This window comes from Coturnix japonica, chromosome 4 (assembly GCF_001577835.2).
Source record: "Coturnix japonica isolate 7356 chromosome 4, Coturnix japonica 2.1, whole genome shotgun sequence".
In the NCBI taxonomy this organism is placed as follows: Eukaryota; Metazoa; Chordata; class Aves; order Galliformes; family Phasianidae; genus Coturnix; species Coturnix japonica.
The window spans coordinates 29,702,540-29,727,034 of record NC_029519.1 but is presented as its reverse complement, the minus strand read 5'-3'; the positions used below and the strand labels follow the sequence as shown (position 1 = coordinate 29,727,034).

The window sequence follows — 24,495 nt, the reverse complement described above, 5'->3', positions numbered from 1 at the left end:
TATCCTGGAGAGATAATTGCAGGAGAGTTTCTGGAGCCTTAGCATCTTGTTTTAACACCAATTCCTTCATTTCTTTCTGCTTTAGCCCCAGAAAGCTTCCTCATTTTCTACTGTGTCTGAAGCCAAGTCAACAGCAACACAAGATGGGTTTTCTTTTACTAGCTATCATTCTTTTTTGGGCCTTGATTTTAGCTAGCACTGATTAAGTCAGAACTTGCACTGCCGCCTCCTCTAAGACGCTGTTCCTGTGGTCTTGCATGTGCATTTACTTGGTCAGGAGCTAAAACCTGACGTTTAACACCTGCCTCTACACCAGCCTGTAGCAGAGTTCTGTGAGCCCCCCTGCAGAGCACAGTGTGGGATTCCTTTGGGGTATCAGCAGCAGCTCCTGATTAAACTCCTCAAAAACACACCCTTGTGGACATCAGGCCTTTGGGACCACCAGAGTGGTGCTGCGGCCTGGCTTCTGCTCATATCCCTAATGGCTGGCAAAGGCATAACGCAGGCCTTAACCAAGCAGGCCTCCAACAACCCTCTCCTGCAGCACTCATGGCTCCTGATAAGCAGCCAGCTCTCATCCAAACATCAGGAACAGAAAAACAGAATCTACCAGCCAGCACTATGGAGGTTTTGCCAAAGATAAAAGGGCAAATGCCTTCATCTGTCTTTCAGCATGCTTTCTGGGGAGTTTGTTCTGATCTGCTCATGGAATCCAGTTTAAAATATCATCTCTCACTGTCTGGCCAAAATGTTCTACCGGGAAGTCAGCACCTGAATCACTCAGAAAAGGAAATCATTACATTCTGCAAAGAGACGGATAGGCTAAAAATCCAGACTGGTAACAGCCATGAGAAAAATGATTTGAGTCACTCTGACCAAACAACCGGGCATTACTTGAAGGGCAGTATCCAACTACACTGACCTCTGAATCCTTAATACAAGTGGGAACATTATCTTCCCATCTCCTGGTATTTTATCTAAAGCCTTTATCCCTCACCTTGATACTCTGCAAAGTCACACATGCTGTGTCACTGTGTTCAGTCTCAGATGAAGTTTGACCATACACCATAAATACATGATATATGCTAGGTTGTTCAACTTTTCTTCTAAAATCTGCATATATTCAAACATTTTCCGGTGATACATTTCCTCAATCATCACTGCAGATTTATGAATCTGAATTCTAACAGAAAAGCTGTTTCAGGTCCCTTCTGCAACAGGCTGACCAAACCAGTCCCCAGGAATCCAGCAGCCATCTCACACTCCCCCGATGAGCTTTGCCAAATGGCCCAGTGGCCCCAGAGTACTTCAGAAAAAAGAAATGGTGCATTGTGCTACCACAGCACACACTGCTGAGGTGAAGCACTGCAGCAAAATGCGACTGCAGCTGCCTACAATCCAATGGCTTTATGCCCACGTACACACTGCTCTGCTCGAGCCCAGGCAGGGCAGGAGAGTCCTCCAAAATCATGACTAAGCATCATCTGGCCAGGACAGAATCTCCCACCAACTAGAGGTAGCAGAACTCATTAATCACAGAGCTTTCCACACAAGAGCCTGGCAGCACAGAACAATCCAGTGGTGTCTTTAAATGACACGCTGTGCAGGGCAACAGAGGGTGAGCAGACTTGGCCAAAGGCATCCTCCACCTCTCCTCCTTTGTCCTCACCTCTGCCTTGCTCAGATCCAGCTTCATCCACCCATCTCTGTTCACAAGCTGGTTTGTCCCAGCCCTGCACAGCAGCAATGATCTCAGTAACAGAAACTGAGTAATTTGCCCTCTGCATCTCTCTGTGCTGCAGAAGTCAGCTCTGTACTTTCTGCAACGTTTTGTGCAGGGACAGCACGATCTCAGTCTAACACTAAATGCTTCAAGGAAGTCCATGAAGATGAGAATGCATCGTTAGCCTAGAGTGAGACGTTTGTCATCAGCACAGCCGGAAAGATTTCCACCTTGAGACTTAGACTGAAAATCATCTTGGCCTGCTGCAATCAAACAAGCTTCAAGTTGATTTTGATTCCTTAATTCTTCAAACACAAAGCTTTCAGTGCCACAAACCTCACCTGGCTGGGTGTCTCCATGACTGCAAAACAGGCACATTCTGTGAACAGGATCGTGAGTCTTGCTGCCTTGAACCTGAGGGAGCTCATGGTCTGTAGACAGGGAACATGGAAGGTCTGTGTAAGCTGGATCAGGAATGACCTATGAAAATCAGAGAAAGGAGATGAATTAGGGGCTTTTTCTGTCAAAAAAAAAAAGAAGTCATCAATGCAAGTTCTACAACAGCTGGCACGGGGCTATTTCAGCATCCTCATCAACAAAGCAAAGGCATGAGCACCCTTTATGAAGCACTCATTCTGGCTGGCCTGTAGTCAAGAACACAGCCAACCACGTTAGCTCTGACTTGCACAAACTTCTCGTGCCCGGGGCAGGTTGTTTGATGGGCAGGGAATGTCTGCCTGGCCACGCCAGCCAGCTAAGGCGCAGGTTTCGCACGGTGCTTGCGGTGCGTTATCCGAGAATGCTTTGTTCTTTTAATTTAAAACAGGAAACATGGAATGTAGAAGATCCAAAAACTTCAAAGGCGGTTTCCATTGCCAAAGGAGCTGCGTTTTGACTCACTTCAGCCTCTAGATTAAATATTCAAATCTGACAGTGTGGGAAGATGCTTACACCTTCAAGAGGCTGAAAGATTTCTAAGGAATTGAGGCATTCAGATTAGTTGGCTGTAAATTTCAGTGTGGTAAGCTGAGCAGTAGAAGTGTTCCTAAATGGGAGTTTTATTTTGAGCTTCTCAGTTTGAAATGAATTTCTAATAATACCACAGCTTTGCAGACACATACGCGACGTAAAGTATGTTCCCTTCACCATGATATTCTGAAGATCTGAGTAGTACATTTCCCTCTGATTTCAAACTCCCTTTTGCTTTTAGGTTTCCTGACACATTTAATTGCTGATTTTGAATGTTCACGTTATAGTTCTGAAAAACAAAGAAGAGCCATACGCTAGAAGGACTCCAAAGTTTTTCCCTCAGACAGTTTAATGCTACCTGTCTGCTTTGGCATCCCTCCTGTCAATTCCCAGCTTACAGGAGTCAATGTTTCTATTAAGCACCATACACAATTTCCCAAACAATCGAGATCTGTACTAACATTGTACTGCTCTCCCCAGTGGAAAAGTTTCTCAGTGTTTTTCTGCTAGTGTTACCAATGCACATTTAGCACATGCTTTGGGCATGCCCTGGATGCCCTCTCCACTATCCTGCTGACTACTGCCACACTTGCGATATCCCATTTCATCCAGACCAGCACAGCAGTACAATGTTCCTGGTGCCCATTCTTCCATCCCACATGATTTACTATTACATTTCAAGAGCTTACAACTGATCTGCCCGGGTTCACCTGTTACCAGCAGGTAGCAGACCTCCCCGTGTTTCACTTTTGTCCAGAAGGCAGAATAGGAAGAGCCTGGGGCAGAAGAGCAGTAAGATGAAGGAATGCCCCCAGACATGAGGCAGCCTCCAATGCAGCCATCTGTTAGTGTGCCTAAACGGGATACGGCCCCACTAAGCCCACAGGTCTCCAATTTTAGTTCAGAAAGCCAGCATTACAACTTGTATTTTAAAAAGTATGTTATAAAAATTTCAAGTTTGCATTCATTTCTAAACAATCACGTTCACATCTTGAAACACCTCCTGCTTTACATGCTTAAAAAACAAAACAAACAAACAAACAAAAAAAACAAAAAAAACCAACCAACAAAATCTTGCAACAAACTGTTTTCCTCTCCTTTCCTTTTCTCTTTTCTTTGGCACCTGCACTTCAATTTCACCATGTTTTGCTTCCTCCTTTGTCCTGACCCTGTGCTTTTCTTTTCATGCCTTACCATTCGTGTCCCTTTTTTTCCATATATTTTTTCTCCCCTCCTCATCTTCCCCCACTCCCAGCCCTTCTCCTTCATTAAAGCTGTCACATCCAGCTTCTCCCTCCTGCTTCCACCCAAATTTGAGCTGGCACACTGGAGTCTTTTTCACACCATTCTATAGATGTAAGGTGCACAGGAGATAGATAAGACTGATGGGAAGCAAACACAGAGCTCTCTGGAAATAAATAAAAACCCATTTATCTGCTTCAGCATTAAAGCCCTAATGTTCCTCCCTCTACAGCCCACAGACAACCCACGTGGTGTGGCAGCAGTGGGATCAGGCCCTCTGAGCATGGCCCGGTTCACCACTAATTTCACAAACAACTGAGCAACAAGGATTGCCCAATTCAATCCTTGTTAAGCAAAATGCATTAGCTCTCACTAAAACAAAAACATGTATTATCTTGCTCCTTTGGAAATCTAATGTGTAAAGGCATCTTCGAAAGCATTCCTCACTAGGGAACATGCATGCTTTGCTGTGGGTCTGCAGAATTTGGAGAATACCTTTGGTAAGAAGTCCCCAAGGTAAGCACAGAAGCTACCGCCCCAACAGGTGCTTCTTTGTTTCATGAAGCTGTGTAGAAATAAAGACTGGAGGCTGCAGATGAAGCCATGTTCTGAACTCGACAGCAGTGGCGGATTTTCCTTCCGGTGGTAGCACGGCAGCACAGCTGGGGCAGCGCGGTCTGTCAGGGCACGTTAGCAATCATATGCAAAGCATGTCTAAAGCAATCTAGCACACGTTTCTCACTAATTCTTAATACATGATGACAGCGTAGGCAATACAACCTCCAGAGCCAGTGCAGGCTGTGGCCACGCACTGGGTACCCTGCTGGTGAAATTTAGCTGTGACATGCTGTGCATCCTGCTGAAAAAAAACAGGGACGAGCAACACCTCCCTGAGGTTTGGCTTCTGCATAATGTTAGGCCAGCATAACTTAATCCAATGAGATCAACAGCTGGTAAGAAGGACACAAACTGTCCGAAGCAACAAAGGCTGCACTGCGCCCTGAACTCCTGAGGGAAGGAGCTGCCCCCACTGACAGCCTTACCCTGCACAGCCAGCACAATGCACACACCAGCAGCTAAAGCAGCAGTGAAGGCAACGGGAGCTTCCCAACAGACAGAAGGAGTGCATCAGACAAGAAAAACCCATGGGTCTAATACCAGCACATCGTGCTCTTAGAGAGCCCACACATTCCTCCCCATGTTATCTGGCAGCACATGACAAATAAAACTGCTCTGACAGGAAGACAAGTGTTCCCCTCACCTCTGAGCCTCCGAACAACTGCTGCTCTCTAATTAACACCTGAACCAGCCCTCTAAGCAAAGCTGGAGCTCCAGCTTTCTGCAGGAAGTGCCCTCATCCCATACTGGTGAACTCATGGATGGGCTGCAGCCACCTCCTGCCACCCCCCATGGCCTCCCAGAAGATAAAAGAACCTCTTTCCCCACAGCCCTTCTCTAAAAATTCAGAATATTGCCCCTAAAAATTGTTCTTTGTGACAGATTGGTAGTTTACGTAAAAGCAATTTAGGTGAGACAAAAGATAGTGCCTCACAGGACCTACCATTTTTTTTAGCTGCAATAAAAAGGAAGGAACCACATCTCAGTCATAAAAGCAATGAAATGACAGTGCCAATACTTTGCACCGAGCCCAAATGCACATTGCCTACATTTTAAGATTCCTCTCTTGCATCCAGATAAGAAGCACAGAGACAACAGACCGTGAAGCTCACATGGTATTTCTCCCTTTCAGGAGAAACAGTTATTTCAACCTATCCTTCCCAGGAAATGCAAAAAGCCTACTCAGTGCAACCCTTGTCTCTCTTTCTGCCAGATGAGGATTACATTTCTGCAGTACCCTCAGAGTGCCGTGCATGCCTTTGAGAGCCACTTCAGTTTGGAGGCCCGCTGCAGGAGGCAGCATCTTTTGAGATCAGTGTTTGGTAGCGAGAGCGTCTTCCTGCCCACATTTCCATCTCACATGTTCTCAGACATTTTCCGGCATCCACCCAATGTGCACTGAGCAGTGAGCAATTGAGAGTTCAAGCAAATGATATGGAGGAATGGATAATTAGCCCCTAGGAATGCATCCAGCTACAGTTATACTCCATGAAGGTTAGAGACCCAATTCCTCTTCAATTAAATCTGATACTGAAGGAATTTATAGGGCTTTATTCAAGCTACTAATTCTCAATTTTACTGCAAACAATTTACAATCAAATGAAGTGAAAGCTAGAAGCAAAGAGTACATTAATGACTTAATTTTGCTTTTGCATTTCTCTTCATTTTATCTCCCAGTGAAGACCAATCTTAAAATTAGAATAATATGCCAGTAAATATATTTTTTTTTCTTATACTTATTACTGCGCAAAAGCTGAACTGCTTCTATGAACTTCAGTGCTGCCTTCTGCTGAGGACAGTGCTGTATCACCAATCTGCAGCATCAGCAAGAGGGAGAACATCACCACTTCCCAGGCTGGAAACACATATGCTAACAAAGTAGTGCAAAAGATATCACAATATCTGAAGAGAAAATCTAGTGTCCCAGGCCAGCAATGTGCAATCTGTGAATTACACAGACATGTGTGCACACGGTAAGATGCAACTTGGGAACACAGTAACAACTCCGTCAAAAAGGAAGCATGAATGGCAATGCAGCTTTTGCAACACTCCACTGGAGCTTTGGCAATGCTACAAGAGATGTAGACGTGGCTAAAGAAGTGAATCTGCGGGGTCTTTCACCCTTATACAGAAAGAGCAGAGGGACTGCAAACTGCTGCTGAGGCCAGCAGCACCATTAGGAAGGGTTGTACGAGGCGCGTGCCCTCGACCTCCCAAGCAGCAGTGCTGAGGGAGGCAGCGCAGCCGATCACTTGCTCCTGCCGCAGAACACTTGGCAAAGGCAGGGAATGAGAGACAACCACAGCTTCACATCAGCCCTGCAGCTGCTTCGTGGAGGTCGGTACTCCAGTGCAAGGTGGAGCAGCTGGAAGATACCAAATGCCAACAGCCCGGGGCTACGGCAGCTTGTCCACGGGTGTAGAAATTACCCGGGTAGTCTTCCTGTCTTCCCACCCTCACAACTGCCTCTGAATGCACAGCCATTAACCTAAAAGCCTTCCACTGCCTAATAAATATTTCAATTGTTTATCCATGCTAATCTATTTTAAGGCTTTAAATTAGCTAACCTACATTTTGGCACTAGAGCAAAACAAAAAGGTTTCAGAAAGTACCCGTGAACAGTGCTGGTGAAAAATTTGCCAACTGCTTTGGCAATATGTTGCCAAATGAGAGGTTAGGCTAAATAGGTGAAGGCGTAAGTAGCAGATGAACCGAGATGTGCAAGGAAAGAACCGCTGTAGGACTGTTCATTCAGTGCCCATCACCTTAATGTGGGAAAGCCAAACAAGGATTCACAGGGCAGGCACCCAAAGACCCCGAGAGACACAGAGAAGATAGAAAAGCTTTACATAAGATCTACAAATATTTGAAGGGTGTGAAGACAGGAATTTTGTGGGTTCAAATAGAGAGAAAAATCTAAACAGCAGGAAGACATTAAGAAAAAACAGACTATGGGGACAAAGACATTTCACAGCAAAATCTGATAGGCAATGAAATGGTTTCCCAAAGCAAGAAGCTGAAGTTTGAAAAATCTTATTTTTAAAGGTGCATTGGAAAAAAAACCTGAATAACAATTTTGATTTGAAAAGATGGAAAACATGTAGAGCTGCACATCAGTGAGAATAGAAGTGCACATGCTTTTAAAGATAAGACGCCAGCAAGGAAGTCTCTCAGTGATGATACACCAAGAGATAGCAGCACTGGTCTAAAGCTTCTCCCACTTGTAGCTTGCATTTCTGCTTCCTTCCCCCAACAAGCCAATATTGACTATTTCCCCCATGCAGAAAAGTGGGGCATGTTCAAGCAACATGCAATTACTCTCTGGAATGCAAACAGTACTTCTGACACGCTGCAATAATCTCAACAGTGGCCTCTAATGGAAGTTGTCTGCTTACTTCCATTTCCACTGGGACAGCAGCTTGCAATGCAACTTGAATGTCAGTCTGGGCAAAACTGTACCCACGAGACTCTAGAGCTGTTCAGCATGTTGAAAAAGTCATTTTAAGAAACATAAGTTCTTTATCCCTACTTGACTCCATGCCAAGGGAGTCGCACAAAAACCTCGGGATGTTTCACTGTTACAGATTATGTAACAGCTACTTTTATGAAACCTCATTTACAATTCTCAGTTGTTAAAAAAAAACAGCAACAAAACCCTCTTGATAATTAGCAAATCTTCCCCCTGGTAATCAACACACTGAAAAAACCTAACAAGCTTTCGCAGATTCCTTATTTTCCTCCCCTACCAATAAATGCAGAACTATTGCACTCCAAGCAAACTTGGTTTCTTTTTCCTTTGCTTCTTATGTAATGGTATAGTGATATCTGTTCCTTTTTGAACCTCTGTCCTATGCCATTAGTAACAGCTCTCTGCTATTCTAAGTACCAACCTCCTTTAATCCCTTAATTAATTTAACTACATTCTAAATAGCACTTAGCTCTCTTCTGGGACTCCAAGATATGCGCTTTATTAGGACAGCCCCACACAAAGTGCACTTTCTAAGCACATGACATCCATGTTACCCTCGCTCCATGGTAGCTTCAACACTGGTGGATTTTTCTGCTGGGAGGCAAAAATCACAACCTTCTCTAGTTTCTGTAGCAATACCAAGGGCTGAAAAAGAACCAGATCACCTCTCATCACTCCTTTTTGGAAGAGGTCTAGTGACACTAAAGTCTCTACATGGCTGTACAAAAAGCTGTATGTCTTTTTATTTATTTATTTCCCCCCGTCCCCCTCCTAAGAAAAGTCTGAAAAGGTTTCTGGAAAGTAAGAAAGCACCCCCTAAAGAATACAGCCAGAAGTTCTCAGCCAAACCCCTCTGAGAGCTTTAAAGAAAGACTACTATTGTTATCTTCATTTTGCAGCTGGAAAAGCAGAGGCATGAAAAGGTAATGCCAACCTCATCATCATCACCTCAACAATGATTTTCTGGCATTGTTCACTGAGACACAAATCCATTCTTTATCCAGATTTATCTAACACATAATGAAATAGATTCCAGAGAACGTGGCCTTGTTTTATGTAGCAGAAACATAAAAATTCATATAACATTGGTTTTGTCCGTACATAATTCAAGATTATATGCCCTGATCTCCCTATTCTCTATACAGCTTCAGTGGAAGAGTGGTTAGAAAGAAAAACTGAGCCTAGAAAAATGAAGGGCATTACTTTAGCTTCACTCAACATAACCATACCTCAAATACTCTTGACCTAACTGAAGTTCCTACTGATTTCAGTGGGGCAAGGTTTTTACTTCTTACCGTGTGGTAAAGGAAAGGAAAACAGATTACTTTCTAAAGGCACATTAAAGAAGTACTGCATTCAAAGGAAAGGAAAGTTAAGTCAAAGAATATTTCATGTAAACTTGGTGAGCTCATTTCCCAGATGAGCTAGATATCTGCTGAGCTTGCCTTAAAGGGCAAAAAGCAAAGATGGCTTCACCTCCAAAATGTGGCCTGGGGCACAGTTAGAATGATTTACTTTAAGACAGTTTAAATGCTCTTGGCTTATTCTGAGTGGAGATCACGTCTCCTGACAGCCAAAGATACTGAGGCACTGAGGCTAGGTCAGAACCTGGCTTCAGATCTCTGGAATAAAATAGAAAAGTACATCACAAATAGCTGAGAAGGACAACATAGTTCATCTTAAAAACTATCAAAGAACAGCTCTGTTAGGTGACAGGAGGGCAGTAATAATAATTAAAAATAACACATTAACTGAAAGGTTGAAACATCTTTCTTCGCTATCTGACACCTACAATCAGGTAGTTACAAGCAAGCCTAAGTAGAAAGGGTCAGCCAGCTATAAGCAAAGGCAACAACCTTGTGAGAGAGAAGCCATCAAGAATTTATAGAAGACAAAGTGTTACTTGAAGACAGAGCAGCAGTTATACAGAGAAGAAAGAACAGTGAGAATAAGATTTCAGTGCACCCATCTGTAATTGGTGAGGTTAGGAATAACAAAGATTTAATCTACAGGTATGGACTGGGCAGCAAGGTGATTTGTAACAGTCACCACAAACATCATCAATACAAACATTATTAGAAGACCTACTGATGACACCCTAAGCCACCTCAGCCAATATTTTTGTAGCAAATCAAGGGGAATATGAGTAACGCAAAGCCACCACCAGCTGGAAAGCTCTGTTTCAAAGGTAGCTATCCCTAGTTTCTTTTCTTACCAAGACTCATAGAATGCAACCACTTCATCAACACCTTGGATGATGCAATGCTCTTGCTGTGTTTGCAGACCAAGTTGGAAAGGTCAAAAAGTGCTGGAGAACAGGATTAGAATTCCAAAGAATTCTAAAACAAAAATAATGGAGAAGTGCTGTGAAATAAATAGGATACGCCTTGGTAAAGACAAGCGCTAAGCGTAATACTTCAGATCTTGTCAGCTGGCTGAAGGTCAGAACAATCAACTCCACAAATACTGGATGCAAAATCATTGGCTGGGAGACAGAAAAGGACCTGGGGGACTAAAATGGCTCATCAATCAACACCGTCACACAGCTAAAAGAAGAAAAATAAAAACCAATATGTTATAGTGCTAAGTGCTATCAAAGCCTCCTCTAAGTAGTTTGTTCAGTTCAGGACTTCCATAAAACCTATGGAGTACACACCACTTAGAGTTTACAGGAGACAAGAATGAGAAATGTCCAGTCAGCAGGCCCTTTGAGCTAAGACAAAGAATGAGAAGTGCTCCATTTCAGGGAAAGAGAATCTGAGGAAGAAGCTAATGCGCAAATAATATGCACGAAGCATCGCTGCCAAGATGAAGAAGTAAAATGTCCTCTGTGCTCAGGGGTAAAAGAAAACTACCTGTGAATTAAATATGCTGCTTAGAGATCTTGCTTAATTTCTATCAAGAAAATCTCTTAGAAAAGGTTAAATAAACACCTAGAAGCAATATTTCAGGTAAAGTTGAACTGCCCTGGAGATGGAGACGAAAAAAAATAATAATCTTGAGGTCTCTATATTACATTATTCTTATGATAGATCCTAGATTTTAGAATGCTGCATATGACTCACTAGGTTTATCTGTCTTTTACAAATGACTGTCGTTTTCTCTCTTCAGAAAACACACAGTTTCTTAGCTCTGGTGATAATTTCCCCATCATTTTATGTACAGAAGCATATACTTTATAACTTTGTTCTGCAGACTTGCACCTTTGCACGCACTATTCATGACGCTATCCTGGCTTAGTAAAGCATGGAGCCAACAATACTTTGAGAGTTAGGATGAGAAAAACAGGAGGGAACAGAGTCAGCAGCGCCTGTGGAGCGATGGGAATGCAGACTGGGAAGAGAACGAAAACTAGGGGGAAATAATAATAATAATAATAATAATAATAATAATAATAATAAAACCCCACAGAACTACATTATATTGTATTGGCATATGATGTTTTGCTTCTGAAGGAGAAGAACAACATTGTAAAGACTCAGAGTGCTGTAGGAAGATAATGCAACATCCTTAGCAAAAAGGGATGGGAAAAAAAAACACAGTACAGGTGCAACACTTTGTTTAAAAAGGGAGTGGGGAGTTAGAGAAATGATTAGTAAGGGCAGCAAAGAAAGGAAGGGCCCAAAGAAGTGAAATGAGGAGGAAGTGGTCCCTTCAGTGTTTACTCTGAACACAGAAGAGACATGATCCAAGACATCCCTGAAACTGATGCTAACATTGCATTTGCACTGCCACAACACCCAAAGTACTGCAGTTGCTAAGCTGGAAACAGCACAAGGCATTCACTGTTTTTTGCTGTTTCACTTGGTAAATAACAGCTACTGCCTTATCAAGTTATCATTTTCACCATACTGTTCCTCTGTTGCAAGGTCCTACCAATGCTACCTTTACTCCAAAGGAACAGAAAGGGAGTTGGACACTTCCTATCAGTTATAGCACCATATTAGTAAAATCAGTGAAAAGTTATTTGATACACATGAAGGATCAGCAGGCTCAAGAGCCTACTTTGCACTACAACTCCTGCTATTCTGCTTCTTTCTAAGCACTGAATGTAGATATTACAGGAAGGAACCACAGAATAACCTGAGATGAGTAGATAGAGAAAAACATTTTTCCAAACTTTTATTATGTATATATATATATATATATATACACACACATACACACACACACACACTCGCCTGATGTAGTAATACAGAGAGTGAGTTGGTATTTGTCTGCCTGTTTAAATTTGCATCTCTGCAACAGATGGAACAGAATAGTTGTAGCCGTAGGCCAAACTCTGAGAATTATTTTAGCAATGGAGGCAATAATAATAATGATCACAAATGGGAAAATGAAGTAAAAGTTCAAATTTAACTCATCAATATATTATTCTCCTTTGTACCACAGAAAACTTGGCAATAGCTGCTCTCCGCCTGTGATCCCTTGTGAATGCAGCCAAAGACTCAGCGTGGGACTTCCAAAAGTCATCTAAAGGACTTCCGAGCATAGCTCGGCAGGAATTCTCATGTTTCTACTTCAGAAACAGTGCCAACCTTCGGACCATAGTTAGCAAATATTTATTCCCTAAAGGAATGGAAATTTACATTATCCATCTTTCCTATAGAACAGGAATTTCAGGATTTCCTTTCACGTATGTCAATGCTGCTAGACTACACTTTAGCAAAGGAATGTAGGAACTGAAGCACAGAGAAGCTGTAAGCACAGCTGCTCTGATAGGTGTCACAAGTCAGAAACATGGAAGTTTCAGATGCCAGCTGGCTGGGGTACAGCCAAAGAACCTAGGATTTGGGAAAAGTGTCAGCTTACCATATTGCCATTAGAATCATAGAATCACAAGGTTGGAAAGGACCTATAAGATCATCTAGTCCAAGGCCACGCAGACAGGCCATTTGGACAAGTTTTATGAAAAGATGATAATAAAAATAATAAGCAGAAATTATCTCAGACTAAAGACTTACAAATTGTTTTTGAATGAAATCTATTACCTAATAGCACATAATTTGCACTGAAAATCCTTCCCTGCACTGGTAACTATTACGAGAAAGTGCTTGGAATGAAGAATGAACCCGGAGGGATAAGTTCATGCCTATATGCAACATTGTTCAGTTACACTCCAGACTTCTTTTTGTAACAATACACTATAGTACCTAAAGGAACGGAAACACCTTCAATTGCTTTTCAGCACAAAGAGAAGAAAGGGAAGTCTAACATCACAAGATGAAGCCTATCTAGTCAGTTAGGTTCTTGTTAGAGTACTGTAGTTCAGGACATTTGTGGGATGCTTAGCGATAACCCTTCCTTGCACATCCCATGGCCTATAGGCAGTTCATCTCTATTTTGCTTGTAATTAGATAACTTATGCATTCCCATAAATGAAGTATGGGTTCAAGCCAAGAAATATACTAGCTGGACTCCTCGGAGGGGGAATTAAAGCATCAGTATCTGGATGCTGCCTTAAAGGAACTGGAAATCTTTCAAAAATAAAAATAAGTTTTACATAGTTTTTATTTATATTTTTAATTTTACTTTTTTACTCCTCGAATATAATACTCCTATAGATGAGAAGCTATATGTTCCTGTCAACACTTTAACTGCAAAGCCATGTGAATATTTAAACTGAGTTCGAAACCCCTGGGAGGCAAAACAGCTTTTCAAGGTCTCAAATAATTTATTAAATTACACCTTTCTACACTATACAATCTTCTTACCTTAGCAAGTGGTAGATACGGGACCAGATTAAATTAGTTGCACAGCCACCAGGCATAGTGCAATAAAGAATCCATTAACCAAATCATTTTATATCTAAGCAAACGGAAAATGTAAAGACATTTACATTAGCATCTGATGCGAATGTAAACCCTGAAGTATTGATAGAGAAATGATAGTATCATTGTCCATATCATGTGTGACTGCAATATGAGGCTGGCCATTTATCAAACTGCCTCTTTAATTTAAAAATATATTAAATATGTGCATGAAACTCTCCATTTTGTGGTAGCAACAAAGGCAAGGAACATTCTGTTACTATTTGTTATCTGCCATCAATGCAAAGCGGAAGCCGAAAAGTTATTATAGATCTTGTTATTATAGATCTTTCTTCCCCCCCCCCCCCCCCGTGCTTCTATTCAAAACCTCTATGTTTCTTCTAGAAAGTTGTATCATTCCATAGTTACCATGCACGGCAATCCATGTTTTTTAGAGGTGGAAATTCTCTAGCTCAAGAATGTTTATGCAGTGAGCAAGAACCAAAATGGGATGAATTTTGCTTATTGTATTCATGAGCACAGTTCAACTGCAATGAGCCAGACTGTCCTTTTAACAGATCCTGTACCTTTTATCAGGCACAAAATCCACACGCAGCAAACTGAAAAATAAAATGGAAGATGGTGTGAAACTGAAGAACACCCTTTTGTCAGTGAAAGCTCAGCCAGCAAAGTGAGACAATCTGGAAACAACTTTCTTGGTGTCATAAGTAGATTCAGCTCATTGCCAAACACCTTCATGGACAGTAAAATAATGACTCAACAAAACACATTCTCCTCTTTGGATCAGTGCAATAACTGCAGTCTCCAACCTAATACTAGGGGACACCAGCTTACAAGTGCTGTGATACAAACATGAAACAGAGCTCCCCCCATCACTTGGGCTCTTCAAGTCCAAATTTCAGTGAAGACAATGACATTCTGCTTTTCTGAGAAGTTCATTAGTCAAATAAATAAATAAACATGTATTTCACAAAGATATTAAATTAGGTTCCTATAGGGGCTACATTTTGCTGACCAGAATTCACAAATAATACATAGCTGGCACAGTTTGTCATCAGACCCCCAATCTTAATAAAAGTCTACAACACACACTACTGCATCACACCACATTCAAGATACTTGATGACTGCTTAAAAACTGATAGAAAGCAACAAAACGACAGCCCTATCAAAATGAAAACAACCATTTAAGAAAATTATTTCAGTGCTTCTCAATTTCTATCACCAACTCAGCTGGTGAGAAGTGAGACTCTGAAGTTATTTCCCCTTCTCGAATATAATGACAATAGTTGATTTTTTCTTCTGATGGAAACCAGTGTATTACTCATTTTGTTTCCATTCTTATTCCAAGATAACATGTTTTCATAAACAGCCATTGAAAAGTAAACTAATGCATACATTTTAAAAGCTGAATTGGGGATCTCTCACCCATGTAACACACATCTAAGCTCTCATCTCTGCAGTTAAAAATTCCCTCCAGAAAATAAAGCCAATCTGAACTATACCTTTCATTCTCACAGCTCCATAATAGTGACAGCTCACAGAAACAACAGACTTATTATCTGGTGGAAAGTATTTTTTTTTACAATATTCTCTCCAGTTCAAAGCAATACCATTTGACTGCAAAACAGTACAAGTAATGTTTGTATTAAGAATAGAAGGGTCACGTGAATGAGTGCTGACCTACTGGTCCAACCTCAGGAATATTGGGAAATTTTGAATAAATTTGGAATAAAAAGTTAATGAGTGACATGGCTATAAAGGCAGAATAGGATACCAGTCAAAGAGTTCTCTGGGCTGTCATAGTAAGAAAATCACTGTTTCAGACAAAGACAAAAGACTCTCAGTCATTCTCATGTAGCTGGACTTTAGGTAAAGCATTTCCAGTAGAAACCATTTGTTAACTCAGAAAGCAATATACTGTGGGTAGGCAGCTTGGTAAAGGAAATACAGCAAGAAAAGTATTGCAGGGAAGAACGTCAGAGTTTTCAAGACTAAATTTAGTTTAGCATTTTCATTAATAAGCCTGGCATAAACAAGTAGGCTAATGATAGTGACATAGAGCGTCAATGGCAACACTGAGAAAGAATGCAATAACCACTACAAAAGAAATGGATGTTTCTGGTGGCAAGAACAATTGAAATGCAAAATAAGTTCTACATGGACCACAAAAAATAAAATAGTGATTCTGTGCTTGGGAGTTAACTGAAGAAAGTTCTGCAATAAAGCTCAGAGCTCATCAATAAGAAATTACTAAGGTGGAAAATGTATGGTCTGTGCAATTCAGCTATGAAAGAGACAAATGTGATATGAAGAAGCATCAATCAAGGCATCCAAAGCAGACAGAAAATTATTAATGCCACTGTACAAGGGCTTTCTTTTAAGAGCTGCCCATGATAACATCTCCATGAATAGTGGAGAGATACATGAACAGGTACCAGGCAGACAAGTGATGCCATACTAGTCCAGACATGCCTATCTTACAAGGGAATGCTAGAGGAGCGGATATGTTTAGCTTGAGTGGCAACTGGAAGATTATCTGCAATTACTGCAGGGTGAACACTAGACAGGAAAAAAGCTGATGCAAGAAGGAAAGAGACATAAGCTGGCCCTTAGGCTGTAAATTAGAAGCAGCCTCTCAGGTATTAGGACAGTTTGGTTGCAGAACAGCTAATGGGAGCACCTGACGAAAAGAAACCCAATCTACTGTGCTGTGAACATGACACTGTACTCCTTGCAATTCCACAGTACAAAGAAAACCAAAAATTAAAATGCATTTTATGCACTGACACCTGCTAGTGTTGCAGTGACAAGGAACAAAAGAAGAAAGTGTTTATCAAGGTGTTCTACCCACTAGAAGGGAAAGTAACAATATTAACATGGTGTTCGATATATGCATTTCACTTCAAAATAATGTCTTCTATTTATTTCCTTGGAAATAATAGAATAACAGAGCACAATAACACTGTTCAATAGAGCAAATTCTTAGCTACAAAACACTGTGTTTCAACATATCATCACCAGTGCGTTTTCACCACCTATGTCCTTCTGTCAACCACACACATCGAAATCTTCACCAGTGAAGGTGACCCACCATCGCTGTTACCACTGCTGAAATGCACCACCCATTTCTCAGTGTGCTCACATCTGCTGTTTGGTCTCTACATCAGTGTTCAGCAACTGTTTATGAATGTCAATGGGTGCCATTTTTTCTGCATGGAGGATTTCAGTGACGCACTTTTGCTTCATACTCATCCATTTCAGACATCATTTTTCAGACTGCCCCTCTGCTGCCATCTATCACATGGCAACAAAAAGTAACAGAATACTGGTGGGAAGGTTCAGCCTCTACTGCCATGCCACCAACATTTACCTGTGATGTCAGGGGCCAAACAAATAAAATCAGAAGCACTACTTTCACAGCAGCCCTCATAATATGGACTGCAACAGTAATGCTGCTCAGCCTGACGCTGTCAATTGTATGCATGTGAATATGAAGGACTGCATTTGTTTGTAAATAAAGGAAATTATAATACCATCCAGTACCAGAGGAGCCAGCAAAGCCTGCAGTTTTACTTACTTTATCACATTTCAGGAATCAAAAGCAGTAAAGCAACTTAGAAGAGATTAGTGGGTGCTAATGCTTTTACTGCATTAGCACACTTTCTCCCTGGAACCGCAACATAGCGTCCTAGGGAATGACACTGATAAATGAAGACAGAGCAGGGAACCAAAAGACACGCAGACGTTCTTTAGAAATGTTCCAGGGCGATGAAATAAATGACTTCTTCATATAGTGTCTGAAGAGGTTTTTTCCAAATTCCTGTAAAACTAAGGCACTAATGGGACCAGGTATAACAGACCTTCCCTTAAAAGTACAGTTAGCTAGGCACAGCACACACCAAACTAGCTAATTAGGATGCCTGGTTTAAATGTGACAGAAAACAAATTAATAAATTAGCAGCATCTTAACAATGTGATCTGGTCATTAATGTTTGATATTTTCCTGAAGAATTTTAAGAAAAATAGCTTTGTGCCATCCGTGTTTCTATACTAAATATAGCACTATATTTATACAGCACCTCATACAGTCTATCAGCTGCCGTCAAATCTGTGTTGATTCTAATAGCACGCAAGTGACTGTGCTGGAGATGGGTAAGTTTGCTTTGTTTCTTCTGAAGGGCAGGCAGAAACTAATCGGATGTAGGTTTGCCACGCGGGATTAAAAATTGTGAAAAAAAAAAATTGCTTGGAAAGAAGTAAGTTGTTTTCCTGAAAGGACATTTAAAATTGACAGCAAATTCCAATGTGTATTTAGCTCGTTTTGTCTGGGCTGACATCACGATCACACCTATGCAGAGAAGCTCATTCCCCAAACCCCCTCCAGGCCTCATCGCTCAGCAGTATTACAGCTTTGACAGTTGAGGGAGACTGTCTCAAAAAAGTATTATTAATTTCTGAGGTGAAATACCAGAGATTGACACTCATGGTTATTTCACACAATAAGCCCATTCAATAGCACTCCAGGACAAGCCAAACAAAAATGAGGTTTGGCCTCTTGAGCGCACATATAAGGAAGATTACAGTGAGTCACCATTTTGCGCATCAAACACAAATCACACCTCCCTGTGAGTGTGTTTCTGGGATTACCCGGAGGTCTGAGATTCCCTTTTGCACGCGAGGACAGGAGAATGGACCGAAGGGACAATTAGCCTTCTTCCCACTGAACAACTTCCATGGCTCATGTAAATCAATTTAACATGGCTGTTACAAAACCAACAAAGAAAATCCAACACTGCTGAAACTTGATGCCTGCACAATGCAGCCTCTCCTGGGTAATCTGCAGCATCCAGACATTGCCACCACATGAGTTTCATCTCTGCAAAGGGAGGTTAATACGTCTCATTGTGAGAAAGAAGATTCCTTTCTTTCCCCCAGCTCTGGCTGGGGCAGGATGCAAAGCAGCATTTCCCTTATCTTACCTAGCAGGAAAGATCTCCACATTGCTTTAACAACCACATGCTGTAAATGTTTGTTAATTTATTCAGCACCACTGCACTAGGCAGCCTCCTACTTTCTGAGCATTGCTTGCACTGGGGTACGCATGCCATGCTCCACCTCTTTATTTTGAAGTTAAAAAGATGCAGGTATTGCTCATGCAGCTCTCCAAAACATAATGGGAGCTGCCATTGCCTTGCAATTGCTGCACAACAGGTGGGCCAGGAGGCCACTGCTGCAGACAGCTGAAAGATGGCACCCAGCAGCTGACTGACAGCACCCAAACGCTGTGGCTGATCTGAATCCCCAGGGCAACTTCCTAACCTCTTCACTTCCTAACCCCAAGGCGAGAATTTGCCTTGATGACCAGGAGGGCCTGCTGGGTCAAGGCAACCCTCATCAAATGTCAGCAGGGACTAAAAGATTGCACAGGACCAGGAAGAAAGAGTTTGTTTGTCTTTCTTTGTTACTAGCCTGAAGTAGGAGAGGAATTAGCAAGGGCGGATCAGTGTTTTAAAGGGACTTCAGCACAGTCTAGCGCACCCCACCAAGCAGAGTTGTGAGACATTACAGAAGGTCCTGAATTCCCATTACCCACCCCATGCTTATGCAGAGCATTCAATACAAAAGCATGCTTCCTTCTTGAAAGGACAGCCTTAGGATTACTGAATTTTGAAACTTGTAACGGATCATAAGAAAAGGTAATTAAAATAAGAAGAAATGCAAAGCAGTTACAATAAAGGTAAAGTGCATCAGAGAACACAGCAAAAGAGAAAGAGCTTCACAGAAGGGTTGGATTTACTTACGGAACAGTTTTCACAATGAAGGCTTAAAGGTGTTTGCAGGATGTTAGTCTAATATATGAATACTCACGGAGCTGGTTTTTTCTTATTTCTCATCTTTAAATTGGTGCAGCTAATCTTTAAATCACATGGAATTAATTTTTTTTCCCAACGTATACAGTTTCCTGTCTGTGTAATTACCTTATTACCATACCTATACACTAATACAAAATGTTTTGTGATGTAAGAAATTATGGGATTTGAGAGTAAGCTAGCCTAATTTTGCAGTTCATATTTGCTTGTATACAAAACTTCATTTGTCTTCAGCAAGAAAACACTAATTTCCCATTGTCAAGCAGCATGGATGCAAATGAGTACTGGCCCTCTACAGTTGTTGATACACAGAGACTGTTGCATCTGGATTTCTGGCACCACAGCCAGCTGCCCCTGTGCTGAACTAGTATGGGCTGAGGGAAGAGTCAATGAGAGGAGTAAACTAAAAGGTAGCTTCAGAAGAAGCTCCACCAGAAAGAAGTCTCTCCAGCTAAACCCTGTTTCTAAAATTATGAGAGAAGGGACATATCATTGTAAGCCTCCAAGGACCAACTGGAGCTTTTTCCTAAGCTAAAGCAGCAATAGTGAACCACCGCTAGCCCCTGCTCACAGTACTAAGAAAGGCTTTCCCAGTAAACATAAAAAATGTCACAATTTCAAGTGACCATTCAACTGCTGCAGTGCTGGTAGAACTGGAGTCTGGTATGAAGGAAGAGGCAATGTGCCAGCTCCTACAGTCTGACAAGGACAATTTCTGTTGGATTTGATCAGCTGAGATTCACAGATAGGCCATGAGATGCGTTGCCACTTAACAACGAACAAAAGCATTCCTTCTTCCTACTGACTTCACGTCTAGATGAACCCTCTGAAAGAGACATCAACAATAATATTGAAAAAGCCTAAAACAGTGCTGGGCCTCCCCTCCCTCAGTGAATAAGGGAATTTTTTTCTCCCAAGACTGCTCTGATGTTCTGCTCTCATTCAGGAATCCCAGATCCCCTGGCCTTGACTGGTCATTTGGCAGGAGTCATGAGTTGTTTAATTATCTCTCAAGGAGCAGCAAAATGACAGTGGGACACACATTTGGAAGGCTGAAAGGCAGCTCTTAATGACAAGTCTGTAAGCTACTGAGCAAAATCTGCTTCCTGTGATAACTGCTTGCTGCTTTTTGAACACTATCTGTGAAGTCAGAGACTGATCTTCACCCACAGAGGCAAAGACAAGAAGGACAGTAATTGCATAAGTACTGCTGTGGATTCTCCTTACCCTGGACAGGGAGATGGCTGAGCAGCAATGCTCAAACCAGTCAGACATGAATGCTGTTATCCATCAAACTAGTCTGTACCCAGGAAGACCTGGAACGGTAACAGGATCAGTGAAAGCAGTTTCAAAAGCCCGCACTGTTTTGTGGTATGAATGCCAGCCTAAAATTAGGTCAGTTTTTTTCTGCAATAAATAACTATTCTGTTAAAGTATCACATGAGCACCTGTCATGCTATGGGGCTTTAATAGGTGGGTGCAGAACAAATGAAATGTATTGAGGCTTAATACAAATACTTTTGTCTCTGTCTCTATGATAGCTGAATCTAGGGAACTTTCATAGGTTTTGGACCAAAACTCACATATGCATTGCAAGAAAACAACATTCTTTTATCCAGCAGAACCTTGCACCTCAATGTCTTCATCTAAGGATATAAAACACCAGTTTTCCAGGATGCAGAAAAAAACCCAACAAAACAGTTCACCACAATTGACACTGACTTTCCTTCCAGAGGCTGCTGAGGTCAAGACTGTAGAGTATGGTAATACTACCAGCTCAACTTCAACTCTTACAGACCATTGCAATCACACAAAAGCCTTGAAGCATAATTTCTAGGTGTACTCTTCAGCTCACCCTGCACCAAGGCTCCTGCATTCAGCCTAGGATTGCTGCTATCAAGCTGGCAGAGAAATTTCTGCTCCAGAGTGAGTGAAGTGGCTGCTCTGTCCCACAGGAAAGTGTTATGTTCAGTTTAACCCAAATTGTTGAGCCAGGCTATTGCTAAGGAAAAAAAGAAAACTGTGTGACATCATGTAAAACAACAGCATACACTCCTGAACTATTATACTGCATCTGCATAAAAGAGCAAACATAAAAGCTATGAATCCAGCAATAACAGAGGGTGCTGTAATTCTAGGAAGGCCATGTGAAGGGCAGGTTACGGACAACAAGGAGCAATCCAATTTGGTTACACTAGCTAAGGTAAAATTTACAATAGCTATCAATCCTCATGCTTTAAGGCATAAACTGAGCACCATCTGGGGCCAGAAAGAAATTTCCCTCTGAGGTACACTATAACACAATTGGCTGTGTGTATTTCTTCTTCTGAATCATCACAGATTGGCTACTGTCAGAGACAGGACACAAATCTGTACGGATCACTGGTCTGTTCCACAGCAGTGAATTCTATGTTGTTCATTTTCTTCACAGTCCTCACAGATTACAGTATCATCATTACTACAGCAGTCGTTTACCCAATATACAGCAATAGTTCCTCTAATTCTGAAACAAACACCAAAAGCAACGTAAATGATTCCAATAACTAAACAAAAGCACCACGTTACATTTTTATGGGGCTTGAGTGATTTACTGGTTCTGCTTTGGAAAATACATCTCATGGTCTAATTACTTGTATTTTTAAATTACACATCATGCATATTATCTAGCACTCAATATAACAATAGCAACAGACTGAAGAAAAAGCATCAATGATGCTTTACAAAGTAATTTAGAATTTGGCTTTGAATTTGTTTTAAAGAAAAGATGTAAGTATTGTCTTCCTGACTGAGATTTATTAACACTCCCCCTTTCCATTATCTGAGCATCTCACTTGCCCTAAAGCACATCTGTAAAGACAGTGAGAGACTGCCCACATTTACTATATCCATAAATTACAGATGTTGCTCTGAGCTACTCATCTATCAAGACAATTTTCCATAAGAGTAAGACTAACCTGAAAAGTATCCATCTAACTGAGAATATGGAAAATAATTAATAAAAGCAGAGTCTGCAGACTCGATTTGTTTTACTGGGAACATCCTCTACCCAAAGCTTTTTAACATGGGATGACAGAACACAGAGAAACAAATCAAAGCCCAAATAACACTTCTAGGTATCAAAACAAAAACCTTGAGGCATCAGTAACATTACGCCACATATGCACACTGCTGTAACAAAATCAGCTAAGAGAATATGGATAATTCTGTGTTTAATAAGACATACTAGATCATATTTTCCAATTAATAGCATTATGCCATATTTTACAGGTCAGTGCTTCTGTTCAATCATGCCTACATACATCATCATTATATTCAGTTCCACGAACATGTTATTTGCATCTGTGGAAGAACAAAAGACCCATATCTAACATAACATGCGCACAAAACAACAGGAGAATTCAGAAGAAAATGAAAGCAGCAGTTTTACAAATAAAGAGTCTGCCATCATTGGGGCCAACTACTGTATCTTAACCTTTTCATAAATGCTGAGAAAGCAGATAACAAGATTAAGAACAGGGAGCCTATTCTAGGATGCATAAAGAACAGAATATGACTTAGCTGAATGGAAAGAGGGAAAAAAGAACTTGTATTAGATAAAAGAAAAACACACACTTGAACACTTCTTATTTGCTTATTCTAAACAGAAGACAAATACAGTATTTCTATATTCAGAGCTGGGCAACAGAGAAAAAGACAGTGCTTTCGTGTGCAGAGAATTGTCCCTTTTTCCCCTGCAAAAAATTTGCATTTCAGAAACAATAAAATACTCTCACCAAGTTCCCTCATGTACTATCTCTGCAAAAGCCACTGCTTCCCTTTGCTTTGTAAAGCATTTTTGTAATGATGAAACTACATTTCTAAACATTTGAGACAAGTTATTGGTTTTCTTTTCCTCCTCACCAAAACAGAAAGCTTTGGAGGAAAGAAGAGTACTTCAATTCTGTTCTGACTTAAGCAAACACAACAGAAAATGACATGGGAACACACGATAAAACAATACTGTAGGCTTGATTTCCCCACAGTCAAATGAAGACTGTGTTAGGAAACAATGGAAGGGGAAGGAAACACACTGGAGTAGAAAAGATTAGCAGCCACTTTCATAAAATTATTGACAGCTACAAAGCAAATGTTTTATATCAATAGTTTCTTCTCGCAGCCCTAAGCTGTCCTCCTAAAATTTCTTGACCACCCAGGCTGCACATACTGGGCAAGACTTTCAAAACTGGGCAGATTTATCTGCACATACGTCCTTAGGTATGCACCCTGGTTTTTGATTTAATTCTGCAGATTAAAACAGGAACTGCTGGATATGCAGCACTTGAGAAAATAAGATGGCATTGCCTTGGAAGCCTAACTTTTAAATCTCACTGCAAGAATATCTGCTGAAAAGAGAAGACAGACACTGACCGCTTTGAGCATGAGCCTGTTTTTCACAATACAGTATTCCCAGGCAACAAGACCAGAGCTAGAATCGTAACAAGTTTTATATAAATCTGTGCCAATACAATACAGTGCATACTCTCAAAATAAGTATCTTATAGGATATTTGCTGCAAACTTCCACTTTTTTTTTTGACTCAAACTTTCACTTTAAACCACCTGTTACACAAACAGATGAATCACTGCTCTTTATACTTCTAATGCCATCAGCCTGGGAAAAGGAAAAAACTCTGGCCACTCCATGTTTTCACTGTAACAACATAACCTCTGGCTTCATGGAGCAGATCCAGCTAATGGGGAAAACAAAACAAAAATGAAACAATCCTAGCAAACAAATCCACCAACAAAAACAAATAAACAAGAACAAACTTTTTATTATTATTATTATTATT

At 41.1% G+C, this 24,495-nt stretch overlaps 1 protein-coding gene across 1 annotated transcript in view; it reads right to left on the bottom strand.

The window, feature by feature from the left end:
- LOC107313234 overlaps positions 1–24,495 on the bottom strand; it is a 161,210-nt gene that overhangs the window by 2,701 nt on the left and 134,014 nt on the right. The window contains exon 4 of the mRNA XM_032444185.1: positions 2,065–2,203. Coding sequence (XP_032300076.1) covers positions 2,065–2,203 — 139 coding nt within the window. The remainder of the gene's footprint in view (positions 1–2,064; positions 2,204–24,495) is intronic.